Consider the following 18667-nt stretch of genomic DNA (forward strand, 5'->3'; position numbering starts at 1 on the left):
ACACATCTCCTTGGAACCATACCAAAACCTTTCTGTTTTGGTTAAGCTGAAGTACAAGTACTGTCTATTTACAATCAAAGAATTGATTTTCATGGTTTCTTGCATTTCAGGACTTTTCAAGTATTTTTGACAGAAATATCAGGTGCAGGTCATCCAATAACACAGGTATCTGATAATGATAAATCCGAATAACACGTGAACTATAGATATTTCACTAAAAACTAATACCACTAAGTTTATATTGACATTTGTCCAAAATTAGTCCTGGTTTTAAATCTACATTTGTGCAAATTAAATGTAATAAATGAAAGACTAGATGGAGTTCAAACAGATAAAAGCACCTAAGTGTTGTATATTTTTCAGAAATGTTTCTTCCTTTAATATACCGGGTAATGCTAGAACCATTCCCAACACCATGTTCACAAAGAATACACATGTCGAGGTTTTGAAAGTAACAGGAAGTTGGGAGGTTCCCTACATTAGCAGATCTGTAAAATTAATCAGATAATTGACAGATCATATCGAGTTTCTTAATATGGGATTTCTCTAAAAACATGTAGCTAACATGTAGTTATAAGGAGATATCAGAATAATGATAGAAGTTGAAAGTTCCTGCATTTATGCACCTTCAACAAATATATTTAATAGTTTGACATTGCCAAAATGTGTAAATTATGCACAGGAGATTTAGAGATTTTAGCTCCCACATGAGCAAATCTAATGGTATGACCTCCATGTTTCAAAACTAATGAGTGTGCATTAAGAAAAAAACAAAACAGGAAGTTTAAAAATGACCAGTTATGTGGACATACAGTATAAACGCACAATGATGAGCCACAATACAAAATGCACGTCGACTAAACAGTCACTGGATGTTATTCAAAGTAGCTAACAGCATTTGGCCAACATATAAAAAAATGTAGGATTTATTTCTCATTCTTTAGGGGATTGGCTTTTGAGCATTGATGGATAGACACAGCCAAGCTGAAAAACCTCGGCTAGATCAGGAATTCAAAACATGTTTTAATCCTGCGTGGCCTTGTGAAAATCAGACCTTAATTAAAAGCTCTGCTCATCTGAAAAAAAAACAACCTTTCTAGTAATTTTGCCTGCATAAGGGAGAGTTTAAACAGGTCTGACACTTACTCTTAGAAACTTGTTTGTAGATGCTCACTATGATTAAAAACTTGAACTATGTTTACTCCTCTTCTATTAATCGAATCAAATAAAACTTCATTTGTTTGGCACTTTCTCTACTAGTTTGACACGCACACACAACAAACCACAAAATTATCCACTTATAAGATGCAAAGTACAAAGTAGAGCAGAAAGTGCTCTGAATAGTGTTAAATAACAATCAGTGTATTCACAGTTTAGGCTTATACTGCAGAAAATGAAAAGGTTCGGACCAACCAAATGTTTGGTTCTTGCCTTCAAGCTGAATCTAGACAATCTTTGTTATTTTGGGAGTTTTATAGAAATCTTTTAATGACTAGATTTTATCACAGCTGGAGTATTTGTAGGTAAAGTCACAAGATTTTGAAGTTTCTTGAAATTGTTGCTTGAAGTCATACAAGTTATAAGGTACTCAAAGTAGGGTTGAAGTACAGGCTGAAGTAATTTTGAAAGGTGATTCTTCTCAAAAATTTTACAAACAGGTTTATTAACGCTTAGTTTGCTAATTAAGCAACTTCTTTGCACATATATACAGTGTGGCACAAAGGCGTGCAAACACTGTGATGGAATAATAAAAATCTTTATAGATAAATCCTGTTGCTGAACTATAATCCTTAAATAGAATTAATAATGAAAAGGAATTAAAGGTGATCCTACAAGTGCTTTTCATTGAAGTGACATCATCAGTCCCAGCTCCTAAGTGTCCTTCTGTGTCTGTGAGTGACGACCAGTAACAAACTTATCCTAAAGATTGAAAGATTTGGAATTTTGGATATCCATATAAAGACCAAATTTCTATCTAACCTGAAAGTATGCAGCAACGTGTCCGCTGTCTTGAACTGTATAGCTATTTACCTTTGTTTTTTGGCGTGTATTAAATTGTTGGTGGTAAACCCTGGCGAGCTGTTGGATGTGCAGATATTACCTTCACCAAGGTCCAGAACAGCCAACACAGCACTAGTCCGAGCCTCTCCCAGGTGATTGTTGGCGATGCAGGTGTAGAGACCCGCATCACTGGGTTTGCAATCCCTAATCCAGAGCCCTCCATACTCCTGGTTCTCCATGTTGAGAAGAGCATCGTTGTGGTACCAGTACAGGGACGGCTGAGGGTCTCCAGCCACAGTCACCTTCAGACGGATGTCACACCCTGTCCCCACCGCAGAGTTCCTCATTTTACGGACGAAAACAGGGGGAGTGGGCGAAGGACGTCCAGGACCAGGAGGCTCTGGTACAACCTGGTCAGGGTTCGCTTTGGACCTTTTAGGGGGTATGATGGGACTTGAGGGGGCAGCTGCTTCCTCTGCTCCCTTTTTTAGGGACATTTGGAAGTCAGCTTTTCTCATGGTTAAACTAGCTTCCCAGGTGGATCTTCTATTGGCCAAACGTGTCCTTTTGAGGCAACACTCTCACATACAATCCCCAGACAAGTTGGGTAGAATTCTTTACCATCAGTAAAAAAAAAGTCAAATGTTTTTGTGGAAAATTATAAAGTATTTCTGGAAATAATCAAACCTCTAAAACCTTTGTTTGCGACTTCAGTTTTCTAATGAAGTAGCTACCACTCTCCTGCACACCAGTATTTTTAGGGTAAGACCCACCAGCTCATTTTGCATGAACAGTAGCTCACTTGACTTGTCTCTTGGAAGTGACGGCCCTGCTTCTTCGGCTCCTTTTTCCTGATGTCCACCTGTATTCCTTTGTACGAGGGCAACAACTCCACAGGACAAACTCTTCACACCTACAATCGGTTTGTTATTTCGATGCAAGGCTCCTGTCTCTTGATCTGCGCCTTCCTTGACTTCCAGTTAGCGTCAAATCCAATCTGGTAAAATTGAACGTTAACCCCCCACTCCCGATTCCTTGTCCCATGCGTTAAAGTGCTCCAATCATGATCAGCACCCGCCTTACGTCTGCTGGTGAGTCTGCTGGGAGAAGTGACAGTTGCAGCCTTGCTAGCCTCACAATGACAGCTGTGCGGTCTGTCTGCCCGCTCACGACACGACTCCCGCCCCTCGTGTCATTTTTAGCCAAACTGAGGTCAGTAGATCATGGTGCAACACTTGGCACAGAGGAAGGGGCTGCGGGTACAAGACAGATATTCAGTTTGCAAGTCATGTAGAGGCCAGCGCCAGTTTAGCCGTTTTCTGAGTAAGCAGCAAAATATCCCCCAAAAGAAAAATAAGTGGTTGATATTTGGAATGACTTTTATGTTTGGTTTATTCAGAAGTCATAAAGTTTCTGATTTTTTATTTTTTTTGCATGAACCAACATGGTACAGGTTTTAACAGTTGGTGATCCTAATTCATGTGCAGGAGTTGTACATCTTCCAGAACAAAATTAAGAGAATCCTTCATACTTTCTAAGAAAGTTGTCTTGTGCATGCCCCAAAACATTAGCCTGCTTTTTACCTACCTGAAATGCAAAATTCTTGTGTGGGAAGAATTCCACTTTCATGCTAGTATGAGACGGCACTTATTGAAGAACTAACTCTGTTCGTCTTTTGATCTGTTTTCAAAGAGTTCCCAGTGGTCTTTCACTCATGATTCTGCCATTTCTGGTCTAAATAAAAAAAAACTGTATCGTTTACTAGGACATAGTTTCTGCAGAGGCAGCCGCTCACACAACTGACCGAACATTATCAAAAATGCACTCAAAAAACGTTCACTTTGAATGAACATAAAAAAATTATGGAAAGGATATCCACATGATTAGATTGCGTTACTTGAACAAAAATGAATCATGTTGGTCCTACTTAATTTATTTAGGTTGGCTCAACTTAATGAATTTAGGTTGGGTCAACTTAATGTATTTAGGTTCAAATTAATAAATTTAAGTTGATTCAATTTAAATAGAGCAGTTGCACCCAACTTTAAATTGATATTGTTGCTCACTCTAAAAAGAAAAAAGTTGATCCAATTTAATTGAATCACTTCAATTGGTCACACCTAAGTAAATTAAGTTTATTTAACTTGAATTTCTATTTATTTCTATAATTTTATTTATTCATCTGTAATTGATATGTTGTTCCAAAGTTACAACCAATGGGTCTTTTAATTTTCACATCAAAGACATGAATTACCCAGCAAAGTCCCACATCACAAGACAGGAGCTCAATTACCGCGAACTCTGTGTTAAGTATTGGAACATTAACAGTTTGCCACACAAGGGGGTTGGTCTTCATCCTCTACCAAACTTTAACTCATGGTGCAAAAAAAAATAAACATAACAGTTTAAATCACTAGTTAAAACAGAGTAAAACAGCTAGACAATAAAACCCATGGACAAAAACTCACACTTAGACCCCAATCTGCCCAGATAGACAAAGAAAATGGTATCCCACAATTCCTTGCGATTACTAATGCATCCAATTTAATGGTATCATGTTGGATCAACATGATTGAAATTAGTAACTTTTAAATGGATTATTTTTATGTACAATCGACATGATTCATTCACGTAAGATTTACAAACATAAAATTTTCTGGTTGAAATGACAAGTTACTTTTTCGTTAACTTAATTGGCTGGTAATTTCCTTTTTTTGAGTGTGGGGAGCAATATTATAGCTATCCAGCCGTACAGTTTTGATCAGATTCCAGGAAAACAAAGATGATCAGAATGGAGCAGAGCAGGGAGCCCAGCTCATTTTCTATATCGCAAATACAACTGCTTTCAAACCTTCATCTGCTTCTGATTCACAACAACTTACATAAAGACACACAATTTTGAGTTAATTATCTTAATATTTGTCCCCCATCATTAAAAACACCAACAATATGATTTTCATTGAAGTGGATCTTGAACCAAATGTTGTTCCAGCTATGAAATGTGTTGCTAATCACCACTCAGGTAATGTAGGCTAATGGCTGGGGCCCCAGACCAGAAGAGGGGCCCCAACAAGTGTTGACCAACGTTAAAAACCAGAACATGAGGGTTAAATAGCAGCGGCAGTGCCAAACTCCTTGAATGGGCCTCTGCCTCGACCACCACTTTTTGTTGTTGTTGTTGCAAACAAACATGTTAGAACAGTCAAGATGGAAGGTTCTCTGTTTAGTAAAGAAAGACAAAAAAGAGGAAGTAGAGATGAGACCGTAGTTCATTTAGCTTTGAGAAAATAAGTCCTGCTCAGACTGTTGTACTTGTGATGGGGGTGGTAGTAAATGGCTAAAGGCTGTAAGACGTTAGGAGATGGACTGGAAAATATTCAATTGAATTATTGCAGGTTAGAGGGATGATCTGGGTGACAACACAAACGCCACCAAAGAGGAACCGGGAATTTTGGCCACAACAACAATTTATTGATCATTAAACCTGGCTGGCCACTGAGATATGGTTAAAAAAAACTTCTGGCTGGCCTTTCGACACGCTGGGACTCCTGCGGCAGCACCAAAGGCACTCCAACATCCAGGCTGCACCCAGCCTTCTTGTGTGCTTCAACCAGTCTGCTAAGTCGCCTCAGGCTATTTACAACACAGGCAGGGTCCCTGCCCTTGACTGCATGGCAGAACTGGCAGTCCCAGCGGTCCAATTGCTCCTCCTCACTTCATCGGTGCCTCTGATGAGTGGACTGGCGGTCCAAATGCGGCCCCTGTGCGTACAGGCCCAGTGGTTCCCGGAGTGCGCCCCTGGGGCGTGCGCCCTCCTGGCCGGATGGGAACCTTTTCCCAGAGTCTGCAACTTCCTTGAGCAGGCGTCTTCTCCGCTCCGCTCCTATATGGTCTCTCAATTATGAGCAGGTGCATCCAATTAAGGGGCGTGTCCACATGCAGCATGCAAAGGGTTTGAAAAACACAGCAAACATGCAAAAACAATCATGCAGTTAGTCTTTGTCCCACCTGCTCACATACTGATGTGACACTGATGGGAACAGAGTTACCTGAGTGTTTACTGAGCACGCTAAACATGAAATAAACAGAGATTTTTGGTTTGGATGTAAACCTTAAGCAGGTATGATTTCACAGTTAATTGATGATTATTTGATAAAATTAGATACGTGTTAATAAATACTTATTTAAAGGATCCCTTTGTTGGTAGACGCCTCTAAATCAGATTGTAAGTAAATTAAATTCATTGATGGTAATCACTGGTGCCATATCTGAAATAGGGGAGAAGAACTGCAAATTAGTCAAATGATAGTAATGAGCTTTGGAGGGAGCCGGTTTAGCTCGTGCTGGTTTGCGGCGCCTTCTGTCAGTGAAACCAGGGTTCGACTCCGGGCTGCTCCCTGTTCCCTTCTCTACCTCTGTGCCGCTTCCGAGCCCGGTTTGAGAAGGTTGCGTCAGGAAGGGCATCCGGCGTAAAACATTGCCAAGTTTACCATGCGACTTGTTCGCTGTGGCGACCCCTGATGGGAGAAGCCAAAAGTGGAAGAAGATAGTAATGAGCTTTAGAATAAAGTATTGCATTTCTGGACTTTGCTTGTGGTACAAAAATCATTGTTTTTTTAAACTCACATTCTTAGATCAAAATTCATCTTTAGTCAGCCTAATTGAAAAATTATTTTAAAAATAATCTTTTTTTGCCAGAAAAAAATGTATTGTGTTACAGAAAATTACTACAACAGTGTTTGTGTTATTTCTCTTTGTGAGATAGATTAAAAAATTAAAAAAATTGCAAAATAATGAGACAGCCTGAACTTGTTTAGGATTTCTAAACAGATCTGTCTTCCTCTAAAAAAAACCAAAAAAAAAGGGAAACATCGCCTTTTGACCTGAAATTTATGAAATTTGAGTCTTTAAGTCAGTACAACTTCTCTATTTTGTTTCCTCTATTAATCTGAAGGACAAACACAAAACAAAAATATTTCTTTTAAATCAAGTGACTGTGAGAAGTTTGGTAATCACAAAATGAGAAACATTTTTTACATTTTATTAAACATTGAATTACTGAAACTGTAAAAATAGTTTAGAAGACAAATACACAACAATCTGCTATCAGGCAAAAAATAAAAGAAAAAAATATTTACAAAAATGTTGAGACATTGCTTAAAATATTTTACAAGAACCAGGAAAAGAGCAACAATATTACAGAATGTAAAGACTCACTCCGAGGAAAATAGTGTTTTGGGGTTTTTAACATGTCTTTGCAGCATTTCTTCTCACAATAGATGACATATTTATAGAAAGTTGAGCTTAAAATTGCCTTTCCGAGGATTTCTTTATTCAAATCGTTGTGAATCAGGAGCAGCTGTTTGACAAGATCGCATTTTGTTACATAGGAAACACAACTGGAGCCCTGCTCTGCTCCATTCTGCTGCGTCCACTAGAGCCATGCAGGGTGGGAGGGGTTTTGTCTAAAACCAGCGTCATTTAAAATATGATGATCAGAGTGGGCCTTTTTTAAACAGACCTATGAGATGTTTGCTCAGGTCACTGCAACATTTCTGGATGGAAACCAGAGCCAAAGGAATCCAAAAACACTAGAGCGCAATTAGAAAAATCGCAGAATTATTGGACAACAAATAAAGTTCCTCTGAAGCTCAGAAAAGTTTCTTTAAGGCAACGGAGTGAACGTTTACATGACTGTGGATGTGATTTCTGATGACAGAGAAGACCTGCTGCTTCTGCTGGCTGATCCTCTCTCCTTCAGGCCCATCTTCCTCACCACCTGCCCCAGCCGCCGTCTGAATTTCTTGCCCACAAACGCATACAACACCGGGTTTATGCAGCTGTGAAGCAGCCCCAGGCTCTGCGTGCCAAACATGGCCTGGTCCACCGCCATCCTCTCCGGGCACTTGTAGGGAACGATCTTTGCCCTGAAAAATGTGTCTGTCATCACCGTGACGTGGTACGGCATCCAGCAGAGCAGGAAGGCGCCGACCACGAACACGATCACTCTCATTGCCCGCTGACGCTGGAACCCCCCGCGGATGTGGAGGAGGCGCTGGATGGTTATTCCGTAACAGGGCACCATGATGGCCAGCGGGAGGAGGAAACCCAAAGTGTGGCGGAGGATTCTGGTGCTCAGCCGCCATTCGTCTGCACTCCTGGGATCGTACTGCTCGGCACAGACGTACAGAGTGAAGTTCTTAGAGGAGAACGACGAGCTGAACAGCCCCGGCAGAGACAGAAGAGCCCCGAGGGCCCAGACGGCGGCGCAAACACCCCAGCTGGCCATCAGACGGTTGGCCCTGCGGGCCTCAAGTGCTCGCACGATGACCATGTACCGGTCCACGCAGATGCACGTCAGGAAGAGGATGCTGGAGTAAAAGCTCAGCTCCTGCAGGACGGTGACGATTTTGCACAGGGCGTCACCAAACACCCAGCCCACGGTGACGGAGGCGGCCCAGAATGGCAGCGTGAGGGCCAACAGGATGTCGGCGACTGCCAGGTTTAAGAGGTAGAAATCAGAGGGAGTCATCGTCCGCCTGTTCATGCTGATGACCACCCCCACCACCATGTTTCCGGGAATCGCCAGCAGAAAGATGAGAACGTAGAAAACGCACACAGTGATCATCACGGCGTCGGGAAAGGTGAAAGTGTCGCAGGGCTGAGTGTCCGGGTCCAAGATGAACTCTGTGTAGTTGTAGGTGAAGTTGAGTTCTTCGTAAATGGAGCTGAAGTCGTCCATCTCAAACTTTGAGAGAGAAGACACGTTAAAATCTGTGAGGGTGGGAAAAAACAAACATGTAAATCAATATTTTACAATAAAAGCTCCCGTCTTCTGTAATAGAAGTGCTTAAGCTCTTACCAGTCATCGTTGTGTCTCCTCCACCGCAAAAACCTTGTGTCTCAGAAGGTGACGAGACGCAAACAGACTTCCCTTCTTCTGGCTTTCCTCAGTGACCAAGACTTTCAAAAGGGAGGGGTCTATTTCCAATTTGAATACATTACACTGACACTTTTTTCTAACAATGTTGACCAGAAAAAAAGAATATAACAGCATTTTTACTGAATATATTATACATTTCTATGTTCATTGAACAGTATTTTGGTAAAACTTGTGTTTGGGTATTAGAAAACTGTTCTGACTGGGTTATTCCACAAAACCAAAAGAGAAAGCAATAAGTAGTTCTATTAATTATTCAAATAATAAAAAACGAGAAACTTGAAAAAAAATGGAGAAAAATAATATTTTTGTTGTTTCTTTTTGACTTTGTAACCCTTCGGCTTTCGTTTCATACTCTTTACATTAAAGTATAGGGTTATTTTTTTTTATTTTTTGGAAAATGTGGAGGATAAATCACTCCAGAGAGTTGTTAAAATCAACTATGTTGGGAGGGGGGGCAGACTAAATCTGCGCTGGCCACAAACGCATTACCGGCATCTGATCATCAGCCCATCTGATCCACCGCTGCTGTCAGAAGGAAGTCCCCAGCTCATGACATGTCTGTTGGCACATGAGTGCATCACACTTCCCGCCACACTTCTCATGTGTTTCAACTCACAATGTCACAAGGCTTGGGCTTCATTTCTCAGCAATAAACTAAAGTATGTAAACATGTTTTGGAAATAGGCCTCAGGGAAATATTGGAAGGAGAAACCGTCTACCAGAAAACAAGTTTCTGTCTAAAATCAGCAGTGATATTAAAATCCTGTTTTCATTTTTGTTGCTTTAATTAGGTCAAAGTTTTCTAAACTATGAGACATTATTGGTCCGTGAAGGGAGATGACATGTCTCCTCTTCTACGTTCAAACTGCACCTGATCCGTGGTATTGGTGTACAAGCGGACTTAAAATCATGAAAGTCCAAAACAACCAGGGAAAGACCTTAAATTCACAATCCAAGGTCGGAGCTGAGCTCTGGGGTCGTGCCAATCCACCTTCTGACAAGACTGACTGCTGTCAGGACGCCCCAATTCATCCAGAATTCTAGATGGATTGATGTTGCTTAAAATGGAAACACCAGAGGGTGGATGCATTTGTCAGTTATTGTTGATAAAAAGTGACCTACTGCCATGTTCGACCTGTACATTGTAAAAGAACAGAAAAATAGTTCAAAGGCCACAGAGACCATTGACTGTATATGAGAGCTGGACTGAGTCAACCCTCCACGTTCCCATGAGAAGTACCTGCTGGTCCCGAAAAGCCGAAACCCCACAAATTTCTATAGAGAAATAAACAGCTGTTACTCAAGTGATTCTGTGTCAGAATAACTATTCTTACTCTGATGCCTTTATATGCTTGTTAATCATCTTATTTTTAATATTTTTTTTCTGTAGTTCAAGTCTTTCGTGGTATAAACTGGCCAATCAGAGTGGTTGTCATAGAAACGTTGATTCAGACAGACTCGGACCAATCGCTGCTTATGGACGATTTCTGGTTCCAACATGGAAGCATCTGCATGGCAAAAAGTGGCAACAGATGTTGCTTCATGCCGCTGGAACAGGAAGTAAGGCGTTTTCTATGGATGACATCACACTGGCTCTGTCCAGGTCTCTTATACGGTCGTTGGCGGACACACACACACACGAAGTTGGTGAAAAGACAAAGGCAGCTCTCTATATGCTGTACATACATCTGCAAACACATACGTCTGCTGGATATTGAACATTTTTCAGAAAGTCAAAGCAGCAATTAGTTGTTACGAGTAAAATACGCCTCCAATTCACTTCCTCAAACTCTTGTCAAAGAAATTGGTTTTTTTCTTCACATCAATACAATTAAAATCATAAGTACTTATTTAAAATGTAATAGTAACAATAAACCTGTACTGTGGAAAGGAAAACTGTTATGAAAGCTGGGCTGGATTGAAAAAAGTGTAATGTTCACTGGTGATCCTCGTTTTGTATGATGTAACAAAAGAACTGAAATAAAATGAATTAAATTGAGATAAATTCATTTGTGTTTTTTTTTTTTTTAGGTAAGGGGACTGTTGTAAAACCAGTGAGAATGTTAAAGTGTTCTTATAGTAGCTTGAGATTTTCTTTGAAAACTACCTTTTTTTTAGAAAGTTATAAACACTTTGGCTCTTGATGTTTTTAATGAAAATCCTTCTTTCTGTTCCTTTATGCTCTGCAGGAAAACATTCTGTGAATCAACAGTAAAAATGGGGCAACTCTAAGCTGTCTGTACGTCTAGGATGGTGCTTGGTGCAACAAAGGATGTGAAGAAACATGGGTTTTGACGTTGTATGCAATGTGTTGCTTCCACTTTAAGCACTTCTTGATACTGTTTCAGGCCTAAACAATAGGAAAAAAAATGCTTTCATTCTTTTACTGACACGGTGAGACGTTCGATATGCAATGGTTTCTCTGTACACTTTCCAGAAAAGCAAAAGAATTTCATTTTCCGGACACTAGATGGAGCCGAAGAGTTTAAAAAAAAAAAGTAACAGCAACTTCCAGCTGCTTCTGACCTTCTGTAGTTGAACTTTAATTTGGTTGAGTTTAACAGTAAATGTGATGATTCTAGCTCAGAAAAGTCTTTAGATCAGGTTTTAACAGAAAACTTATCGACAACTTTCTGTACAAGGCAGTGGAACAAACATGACAATCTCTGACATTAAGAGCTGATCTGAGACGACCAAATTGGTTAAAATGAAATGATTAAAAACAACCAACATCTTTGAACAGTTTGGTTAAGAGCAGGAAGACGCCTCACATCTCCTCCTGGGGCGTTGGATCTCAAAAACTCCACTTAAGGCATTTACCACTTCAAAATGAAAACTAAAAAGGAGAAACTAACGGGTCGCCACGTTTCAGCATAAATTAAGAGAAGAAAGTGCATCGAGTGTTCAAGTAGGGCGTGAAGTTTAACAGAAAGGGGGTGGGGGTGTCGGGTTTGGCTTCTCGAGAAGTGTACTTGCACTCCAAAGGACTAATGACACGTCTGACCACAGTTTTGAGTAAAAAAACAACAATAACAATGTAAAAGTTGATCATCCATGTTGATCCAGGCTGTGGTCAAGAGCCAGCCAAACTGGAGCAGAGATCCTGGAGCCCCACCCTGTCACACCCTCCCGCTTTCATCTTTTGGCGCGGCGTGGGTCCCTGCCGTTGCTAATGGTAACTGAGGACTTTGTGGCCGGCGGCGGTCCGGCGGCGTTAACGGGAGGCGCGCCGTTGCCAGGTGACCGGCCGTTGGGTCGTCCGATGACCCCAAACGTGGAGTCGCGTGGTGTGCCGGGTGGGGGGTTGTTGGCAAATGGTGGCAAGGCACCGTTACCTGAAAGTTGACAGGTGAGGACAAACCATCATCAGATCCAAAATAAGAACGTGATGCAGGCAGAAACGTCTGCAAGAATGAATGGTTCAGACAGTAGTGTGTCGATGTTTACGAAGCATTTCTAATGTTCTGTTTGACCCGAATGCTAATCTTAAAGACCCACCCTGATGAAAACGGTGTTTTTTGAGTTTTTAAACTAAATGCTCTTGTGACATTTTTCTGATGACATAAAAAAAGTGAATTTAGCTCAAAATGCTTTTCAATTTCTTTATTCAAAACATTGTTACATCGCTTAAATGTTTACATCACATTAATCCTATATTCTAAATATAAAAATACTGACCTGGTGGAGCAGGTGTACCTGAGTTCTGATTCGGGGGAGAGTTTCCTCGCTGGTTCTGGTCCGGCTTACCCTACGAGGACAAATAATTATCAATTACTTAGGAAAGAACAAACAAATAATATTTGAACAACCATCAGTTGATCTCCTATTTCTAAGACAGCAGTGGAATTCTAATTCCTCCTTTGGTTACCCGTCATACCGTTTGACCACGTAGATGTGGATTCCATGGAGAAGTATTCGACTTCAAAGATTGAATTAGTGTTCCCATGCTACATCACAATTAACCGTTTTTGTTGTGTTGTTACAGCACAGTGTGTCCTGCTGCGTCCTGATTGGCTAATTTACCAATAAATGTGTATGTATATCTATATATGTATATATGTATTTTAGCTGGAATAAACCAAATCTAAACATGGATTCCCATCAGACTACTTACAGACTTGTTCTGCTGGTTTGCTTGGGCTAGGACCTCTGGATTTGGTTCGCTAAAGTTGGGCACTTCTGAATACACCATACAAAATCTGAGGACACAGATTATACGTTATATGAAGGTAAACACTTAGAAACAGGATCATGTTGTGCATGAACATGTAAAAACATGAATTGCTACTCACTCTCCAATCTTCTGGAGGTCTCCTCCTCTTCCAGTGTACAGAGTCAAGCAGCCTTTCCATATAGATGCATAACTAACAGAGATATTGTATATCAGCACTGCTACGTCGACACCACAACAGTTGTGTTACGTGACAACAAAGACAAGGATGTCCTACCCTCTGGTGAGCTTGATGATGTCTCCTGGTTGAATTAGACTACCGAGTTCGTCCCAAACTGAGATTGCTATGCTGCCACTCTTGTCCGCCACTTTGCACGAGCGGACTTCGTGGCCGTCTTTCGTTTTCGTCACGCGCCCTAATGAAAACACACCGAACCGTTAGTGGGATTGGTTAAGAGTTGTTGGCGTGAGAAGCAGCCAACAGCGTCCACATATGGACAAACACTGACGTTACACCCGGGGGGCGGGGGGGAGGCTGATTTAGCCTCACAATAATCTGCGTCGACTTACCTATCTCCAAAACGATGAACACGATATTCAAATTTTTCGACCCGGGTTTCACATCCTTTAGCAAAAACAAGGCCTCGTTAGTAGGGGCCGCCATTATTCTAAAGAAAAATAAATCAATAAACCAAACGAATAAGGGCGGATTCGCTTCGCCTTCTTGTCACTTTAGCGCTGTCTGTCTCCTACTCCAATGTGGGACGCTACTAGGCTAGCGCATGCCCCCCTAGACCAATTAGCCTGTTAGCCAAATGCTAACTGAGCCCTATTCAACAAACCGTATGTAAATATAAGCGTTCTCCGCAATCACCGTTGTTTCTACACATACAGTGTAACACTTTGACGGCAATGTGAATTTTGGCTTAGATGTTATGATTCCCGACAGTAAGGGGAAAGGAGAAAAATCATGCTAGTTCCTTCTTTGACGTAGTACTTAGCTATAGCGTTTGCTAACTGATAGTGAACTGCCGGTCGCTTTTATTGAGTGTGGCCGCTACCATTACTCTGTAGGGGGGTGGGTTAAAAGTGTTTACTTCGTGCTCTTGCGCAAGAAAGACAAATTAAAACTAGTAAAGTCACTTCAAACCGTTATTTAAGTGTTCGGCATTTATAGCAGCGAGAAAGGTGTGTGATTACGATTATTTTACGGCATAAATAGGTTGGTTTGCTCCACAGTGCTGTTGTTCCCAAGGACCGCGAGATTATAGAACCTTAGCAAGGGTTGGTACGGATGCATTGCGAATACTGAACAAACTTAATATTTGTATGAATTTTTGTGTATATTGGTTTAGTTCGCAAGGCTTTCAGCTTTGATAATAATAATTAAATGGCTGACTTTTCACTTATCAAATACTCATCAGAACAGCAAGAATATACTAATTCATACCAATAAAAACGCTGGAATATCCGTGCACCAATCTTCTCTCCCTGCTTTGTGACTTGAGCAGGGTAACACTGGAGGAATAAGCCTACCCTTCCCACTTGGACATTTCACCAATCGAGAGCAGAGGCACGCGTAGACAGAGAAATTTTGTTCAAAAGGGCAATTTAGAGTTACCGATCAATCAAGTCTGTGTGCTTTTGTGTCCCAGGAAGACGAACGCACGGGTTATCAAAATTCCAAAGAAACCAAATCTTTTTATCTAGTGCTGTTGATACTTATGAAAATGTTAAAGAAAAGAACGTCACGAACAGGATTCGAACCTGTGCGGGGAAACCCCATTGGATTTCGAGTCCAACGCCTTAACCTCTCGGCCACCGTGACGAGTTACATCTAAACCTTCGCGGATGAACAATTTAACCCATACAGATAAATCTTACTTGTGTTGGCAAACTGTGAGGCGGTTTTCGAAACATTTCAATGTTAGATGTAAATAAATATAATAATAATAAACGTTGTTGCACATTTTCTATTTTTTTTAGGTAGTTGGTGAATCCTACAGGGGGAGACAAAGACCGCAACCAAGACGACGTGACGGTCTGTTTAACGTCATTTCAAGTTTGATTTTTTACCGTTTAAGCAAACATATATATTATTGGAGCTTTTCTAACGTTTCTTTCATATTTATTGCCCATTAAATTATATTTAAATACATTTTTAGATAACAACAATAAAGTCAAATGATGAAACTGAATTTACAAAGGTAATATTATGGCACCGTCCCGCCATCTTAACGGGGCGCCGCTACCTTGCTTAACCAATTGCCGTCGTCATCTTTGAATTTGTTCATTGGTCATAACTTAAAATGTAGGATGAATAAGAAGCTTATGCTTTGTTTATGTTTACGTCGCTTGTGGGAGTCGATACTTCATCACCCTTCCACTAAACACGAACATCCCTAAATTTTCTGAAGTTAAGAATCTCTTGTGACGGGTTTCAATGCGCATGCTCAACTGTGATCATGTTGATAATGGTTCAAACCCCAAGGTTTTGTTACGACGCTGAAGTTGGCTTCTTATTCACACCTTAAAGGAACATTCCACTGCATTTTTTACACTAAGACCAAGGGCCTGTTGCACAAAAGTAGGATAAGGGATTAAGCCAGGATATCTTGGTGATACTGGCTCAATTGATCCCCAATCCGGTTGCACTAAAGCTGGATAGGGGGCAGGAGGATATGTTATGGTATAAGTTACCATGGAGATTTATTCTGTGGAGCTAGCCTGCTCCAGACCAGGCTAAATTCCATCTCTAACGTCAGTCAGCAGTCGCCACAAATGGAAACCAATAGTTATTTCACTGCTCACTATACATTGTTATCACATATAACTAGACCCACTGTCATTATTTAAACGTTTGTGATCATTAATTTCAATCATTTTGGATAAATAATGAGTTTTACATGATGTTGCTATCATTAGATAATTTACAGTTTCCCATAGACTATAAGGCTATATGTAAAATGATAGAATATTAGGGCCACAGAGGGGAAAAAAAGACAAGTCATAATATTGTAACCAGTTGTTTTAAAGGAGGAAAGTTGTTAAAATGACAGATGTGGGGCATTTCGTGAAATTTTACCTCAGTATGGTTTCATAAACGAAGACATGCTGATGTGCCAGAATATGAAGTATCACATTTTCATAACTATCAAAACTGTAAAAAGAATATGTTGCTTTTCTGCAGAAAGAACCAGCCTCATAAATTTATGACTTTTTCCTTTTTCCTCAGTGGGGCCCTAATACTCTGTCATACAAAATAATACACATTCCATTAAAATATGAAAACACAATGTGTAACATTATGTTCCTTTATTGAATAAGGATAAAACAAAGCAGGTAAACCACACTTAAAAACGTTCACTTTGAATGAACATAAAAAACTTATGGAAATGATTTCCACATGATTAGACAGCGTTACTTGAACAAAAATGAATCATATTGGTCCTACTTAATGTACTTAGGCTCAAACTAATAAATTTAAGTTGATTCAATCTAAATACTGCAGTTGGACCCAACTTTAAATTAATATTGTTGCTCACTCTCAAAGGATAAAAGTTGATCCAACTTAATTGAATCACTTCAATTGGTCACACCTCATTAAATTAAGTTTATTCAACTTAAATTTTGTATGACTACCTAACACAATTTATGTTGATATTACTTAATTTTTTGCTTTAATTTTAATTATACATCTGACAATGATAAGGTTTTCCAAAGTTTCAACCAATGGGTCTTTTAATTTTCACATCAAAGACATTAAGTACGCAGTAATGTCCCACATGACAAGACAGGCGCTCAAGTAACGCGAATTCTGTTTTAAGTTACATGAACAGTTTACCGCACAAGGGGTTTGGTCATCATCCTCTCCCACACTCTAACTCATGGTGCAGAAAAGAAATAAAACATATCAGTTTAAATCACTAGTTAAAACAGAATAAAACAGCTAGACAATAAAACCCATGGACAAAAACTCACACTTAGACCCCAATCTGCCCAGATAGACAAAGAAAATGGAATCCCACAATTCCTTGCGATTACTAATGCATCCAATTTAATGGTATTATCCTACTTTTGTGCAACAGGCCCCTGGACTTGTCAAACCAGGAGAAAATAAATATTTGTTGTTTGAAACTTCTGTTGCCTCCTGTCTTGTGAATCCGTGTCGTCTGCCTAATACCACTAACCCCACAACAATGGAGCCCAAAAAATATATATACTGTATATCATTTTAAATCTATCAACTACAGAAAATCATCCTATTTGTAATGTTCACAAATCAGATAAAGGTTCTGAATAGAAAGCCAACTTCAGCGCCGTGGTTGAGTTTACTGAATGGCTGGGTGATATAGTGTGTGTAAAATGCAAAGTATTCTGTAGGATAAAGTCTATTTTTAAAATAATGTTTAAAAAAAGAGATAAACTACCAAAAGATTGGCATGGAAAAACTGATTTTTTGTGTTCCGTGTTAAAATTTGGGTATGATTTCAATATAGATTCATTTTAAAACAGACGCTGTCCTGGTAAATATTGCCGAACAAGTACCAGTAAAATTCTCATTAACCAAATCCAGTTTTATTTCCTATTCCAATTTAACTATATTTAATTTAAAATTTGACACTAAAGACCCTCTCCATTAAAAATTGTGTTTCTGGTGTCTTAATCATGTTCCAGTGGCATTTTTCTCACAATGTGAAGGACATATATAAAGGAAATTAAGCTTTTATTTATTTTATTTTTATTAATTTTTTTCTCGCATTATTCATTGAAAACAGGTGAAACTGTGAATCAGGAGCAGACCAAAAAATGCTGTTGGTAAAAGCCTGTTGCAGTGATGTCTACAGTCAGCAGGCAGCAAACCTCCTGAACAGCACCATTCCGATGGCAAACAGATCCATTAACGTCTTTGTTTTATTCCTCCCATATGGCATGTGGCTTAAAACTGTGTGGCTTGATAGATCCAATGTTGCTCACAATTTTTGTTGCACCAATAATGTTAGGTTGGGGTTATGAGGGGCTGTAAGGTAGCAGGAGAGAGTGAGAACCAATGGATGATGGGAAATGAGGACAGGCTTGCGCCATGACAAGGCAGACGCAAATTTCTAATGAACTTCTGTCGCTCTGCAGCAACTATGTCACAGAAAACTACAGTTTTTTTGTTTTGTTTTAATTTAGACTAAAACAACAAAGTCATATCCTTAACCCTTGTACTATCCTAGGCACTTTAACGTTGGGAGTTGGGTCATCTAGACCCACTAGACATGCGCTGAACCTTTTTTCTTCAATGATTTGTGATCTTCACTGGTGTCCATGGATTACATGAAATCTTTCCACCTTTATCCACCTTTGTTATGGTGGGGAGAACACGTCAATGTAAGGGTGGGGTCATCTGGACCCCATAGGATAGCACAAGGGTTACAGAATAGATCAAAAGATGATCGGACTGGGACTTCTGTAATTACAGAACCAAACCAGAGTGGATGTTTTTGGTAAATTTACATTTACAGAATGTTTTAGTTTGGTAAAACTGGCTTTATTGACAAATTTAA

The 18667-nt window shown here is 39.9% G+C and overlaps 2 protein-coding genes and 1 non-coding gene across 3 annotated transcripts in view; all 3 read right to left on the reverse strand.

Annotated features, from left to right (window-relative positions):
* Positions 1 to 8996, reverse strand: part of LOC101174306 (striated muscle preferentially expressed protein kinase) — a 52432-nt gene extending 43436 nt beyond the window's left edge. Inside the window, exons 1-3 of the mRNA XM_023950761.1 lie at positions 8864 to 8996; positions 7702 to 8775; positions 2102 to 2371 (exon numbers count right to left, since the gene is read on the reverse strand). Of these exons, the coding sequence (XP_023806529.1) occupies positions 2102 to 2371; positions 7702 to 8775; positions 8864 to 8870 (1351 nt within the window). The 5' untranslated portion in view covers positions 8871 to 8996. The remainder of the gene's footprint in view (positions 1 to 2101; positions 2372 to 7701; positions 8776 to 8863) is intronic.
* Positions 8997 to 11314: 2318 nt separating this feature from the next.
* LOC101170629 (SOSS complex subunit B2) lies at positions 11315 to 14143 on the reverse strand. The gene is made up of 6 exons (XM_004081410.4): positions 13686 to 14143; positions 13393 to 13531; positions 13237 to 13308; positions 13059 to 13143; positions 12623 to 12692; positions 11315 to 12279 (listed from the first exon to the last, which is right to left on the reverse strand). Exons 1-6 carry the CDS (start codon positions 13777 to 13779, stop codon positions 12080 to 12082), a joined length of 660 nt encoding a protein of 219 aa, XP_004081458.1. The 5' UTR covers positions 13780 to 14143; the 3' UTR covers positions 11315 to 12079.
* Positions 14144 to 14861: 718 nt separating this feature from the next.
* trnas-cga lies at positions 14862 to 14943 on the reverse strand. The gene has a single exon. It is a non-coding gene; the product is annotated as a tRNA-Ser (tRNA).
* Between the last annotated feature and the right edge of the window lie 3724 nt (positions 14944 to 18667).

This window comes from Oryzias latipes, chromosome 21, assembly GCF_002234675.1.
Source record: "Oryzias latipes chromosome 21, ASM223467v1".
NCBI lineage: Eukaryota > Metazoa > Chordata > Actinopteri > Beloniformes > Adrianichthyidae > Oryzias > Oryzias latipes.